At 41.4% G+C, this 2,618-nt stretch overlaps 1 protein-coding gene across 1 annotated transcript; it reads right to left on the reverse strand.

Moving 5' to 3' along the window:
* Positions 1 to 832: 832 nt before the first annotated feature.
* On the reverse strand, positions 833 to 2,074 carry LOC149188848 (uncharacterized). Its single transcript, XM_089410067.1, has one exon. The coding sequence runs from the start codon at positions 2,072 to 2,074 to the stop codon at positions 833 to 835; it is 1,242 nt and encodes a 413-aa protein (XP_089266193.1).
* Positions 2,075 to 2,618: the final 544 nt, after the last annotated feature.

The raw sequence follows: 2,618 nt of genomic DNA on the forward strand, positions 1-2,618 counted from the left end.
TGGTAGTCTATCTTGATTCACAATTGATAGTGTCACAATTGAATAACATTTATCGGGCAAGAGATCCATGTTTATATCGTCAGTATTTAAGAGTGAGATTGTTACAAAGATCTTTTACTTACATTAATTATTTGCACACTTATTTGCACACTCCAAGATCTCATAATTGGTTAGCAGATTTTATCGTTAATCAAGCTTTAGACTGACACATCATTCATTCATCACAATAAAATCAAACATCAAAAAGTCAAAACCATATATATATATATATATATATATATATATATATATATATATATATATATATATATATATATAGATATATATATACATATATATATATATATATAAATCAAACATCAAAAAGTCAAAACCATATATATATATATATTTTTTTTTCCCGTAGAAAAAGTCGTAATTTCTATTAGTCAAAGAAATTACATTCTGTAGATGTCTAAACATATGCATAGTGAGGTTGGCTGCCTCTCAAACGGTAGCAAAATATACACAGTTTGTTTCAACCATGTACATGTAGCACAAAAAAACCGATTTTTCCTCCACGCAGGGAGTTTACTGGTCTCATATAGATTGTATCATAATACCAGTGATAAACTTGTTATAGTGCTCCACGCAGGGAGACTTTAGAGTATGTAACTGTAAAAAAATATTACTAACAAAAACCGGCCTGTAGCGACCTGGAAAAGTGTCTGTAATGTAAATAAAAACATCAGTGTTTGCAGCGGCTGCTACACCACTTCCTTTTAGAGGAAGAATAAACCCGTGATTCAAAACTGAAAGCAAAAAATCCCGTGTGGATAGGATGGAACCATATTCAAGGCTGTATGTCTCTTTGTGCGCGTGGATCTACAAATGGCCTGTGATAGTGACGATGGAAGGTTCCATACACTTCTTCCTGTATTAACCAGTCTTCCTCTTGCCTTTGCGCTGCCTGCTTGGATAGGAGGTCCGCCCTTGAGTTGCACTCCCTGTAAATATGATAACAATCAAATTTTTCAAAAGCTGCTATTAGCTTGTGCGTCTCATCCAGTATATGTCTCAAAGAATAAACAGTGCAGATAGATGTTTTGTTGAGCCAGTTGCAGACAAGTTTTGAGTCTCCAAATAATTGTAGTGTAGTGCAACATTTTTCAAGGGCAAAGTGGATGAGCTGTTTGGCGGTGGATAGCTCGACATAATTATTTGTGCCCCTTCCCAGGTATATTTGTATTTTGAAGCAGTGTTCTTCCCGAAGGAAAAGGAGGGCTCCTCCCCCACAGCCTTCTGCTTGTGCTGAGCCATCAAAATAGGCCCAGGGGTAAGATTTGTCAATGTGTTCAGGGGTGATAGTTCGAGGAGGGGTAGGAGGGGGGTCATCAGGGAGGAGAGCGTAGTCTGCAAGGATGTGAGATCTGATGGATGGCCAGGATGGTGTTTTATGGTCAAAAATTGCACGATTCCTCGCCATCCAAATAGCCCAGCTCATGAGGAGGGGGATGTTCCTATCTTTGCCTGAGTGGTTCTCCAGCCAATTCAGCCAGGCTTCGATGATTGTCTGTCCTTGCCATCGATTGAGGGAGGGGAGATGAGAAGTAAGAAGGGACCATTGTTCAATGACTATAGGGCCGGACAGAAATAGGTGTTCAGTGTCTTCCTCATTGCACCTACATAAATGGCACCAGAAAGGCCCATGGAATGATCTTTTTTTCAAATTTAAGCTTGTGGGAATTTTGTTGAAAAGGATGGCCCACATAAGCATACGCGATCTAGGGGCTGCTTTGAGATGCCAAATGGCTTCCCACCACTGCTGTGCATTTTCAGGCTGAAATTGTTGCATAAGCTGTTGGTACCCTTCCTTGGGAGTGTATGAACCATTTTTTGCAAGTGCCCAGACTATCTCGTCTTCTTCATCCGTTATCCTGATATGTGCTTGAGTAAGGGCATCTATATAGATCTCCCATTCTTGTCGCCACTGATCCGGGATGTGGAGATCTAGTGTTGTCTTCCAGGCCTGTTGGAGAAAGGTGGAGTTTTGTTGGTCTGCAATATGTGCTATATGAGAGACACCCTGGTCCATAAGATATTCCGTTAGCTGTGATGGAAGTTGATGGGCATTGCCACATCCAATCCAGGGGTCTACACCTATGCGGACTACGTTCCCCTGATGTATTCTCCAAGTTAAACCCTCCCGAATGAGAGGGAGGGATGAGAGAACCGCTTTCCATATGTTTGAGTGTCTTCCGCTTCCCCTGTGTTCCCTGCGAATCCAGCTGAAAATGATTTCCGGGGCAATATATTTTTCCGCTACTACCCTTTTCTAGAGGCTGTTGGATGTGAGCAGTTTCCATCCTAGCTTTGCTGCCATAGCTTTTGCGAATAAATCTAGTCTTTTTATGCCCCATCCTCCCCACTTCTTGGGCCTTGCTATGGTATCCCATTTTACCCAGGCAAAGAGGTTTCCCTGTTTGTTCCCCTTCCAAAGGAATCTGCAGCATATCTTCTGGAGTCTGGTTAAGATTCCTCTTGGTATCCAAGCCAGTGACATCCAGTATACAGGGGTTGCTTCCAGTACAGCTTTTATAAGGGTGAGTCTCCCAGCCCTGGTGAGATATCTATTATAC

Source organism: Pinus tabuliformis, chromosome 3_1, assembly GCF_031772625.1.
Source record: "Pinus tabuliformis cultivar Carrire ecotype Pingquan chromosome 3_1, CPIR1, whole genome shotgun sequence".
In the NCBI taxonomy this organism is placed as follows: domain Eukaryota; kingdom Viridiplantae; phylum Streptophyta; class Pinopsida; order Pinales; family Pinaceae; genus Pinus; species Pinus tabuliformis.

Coding starts and splice junctions, on each gene's coding strand:
- LOC149188848 (XM_089410067.1), bottom strand. CDS start 2,074: ATGGACCAGGGTGTCTCTCATATAGCACATATTGCAGACCAACAAAAC.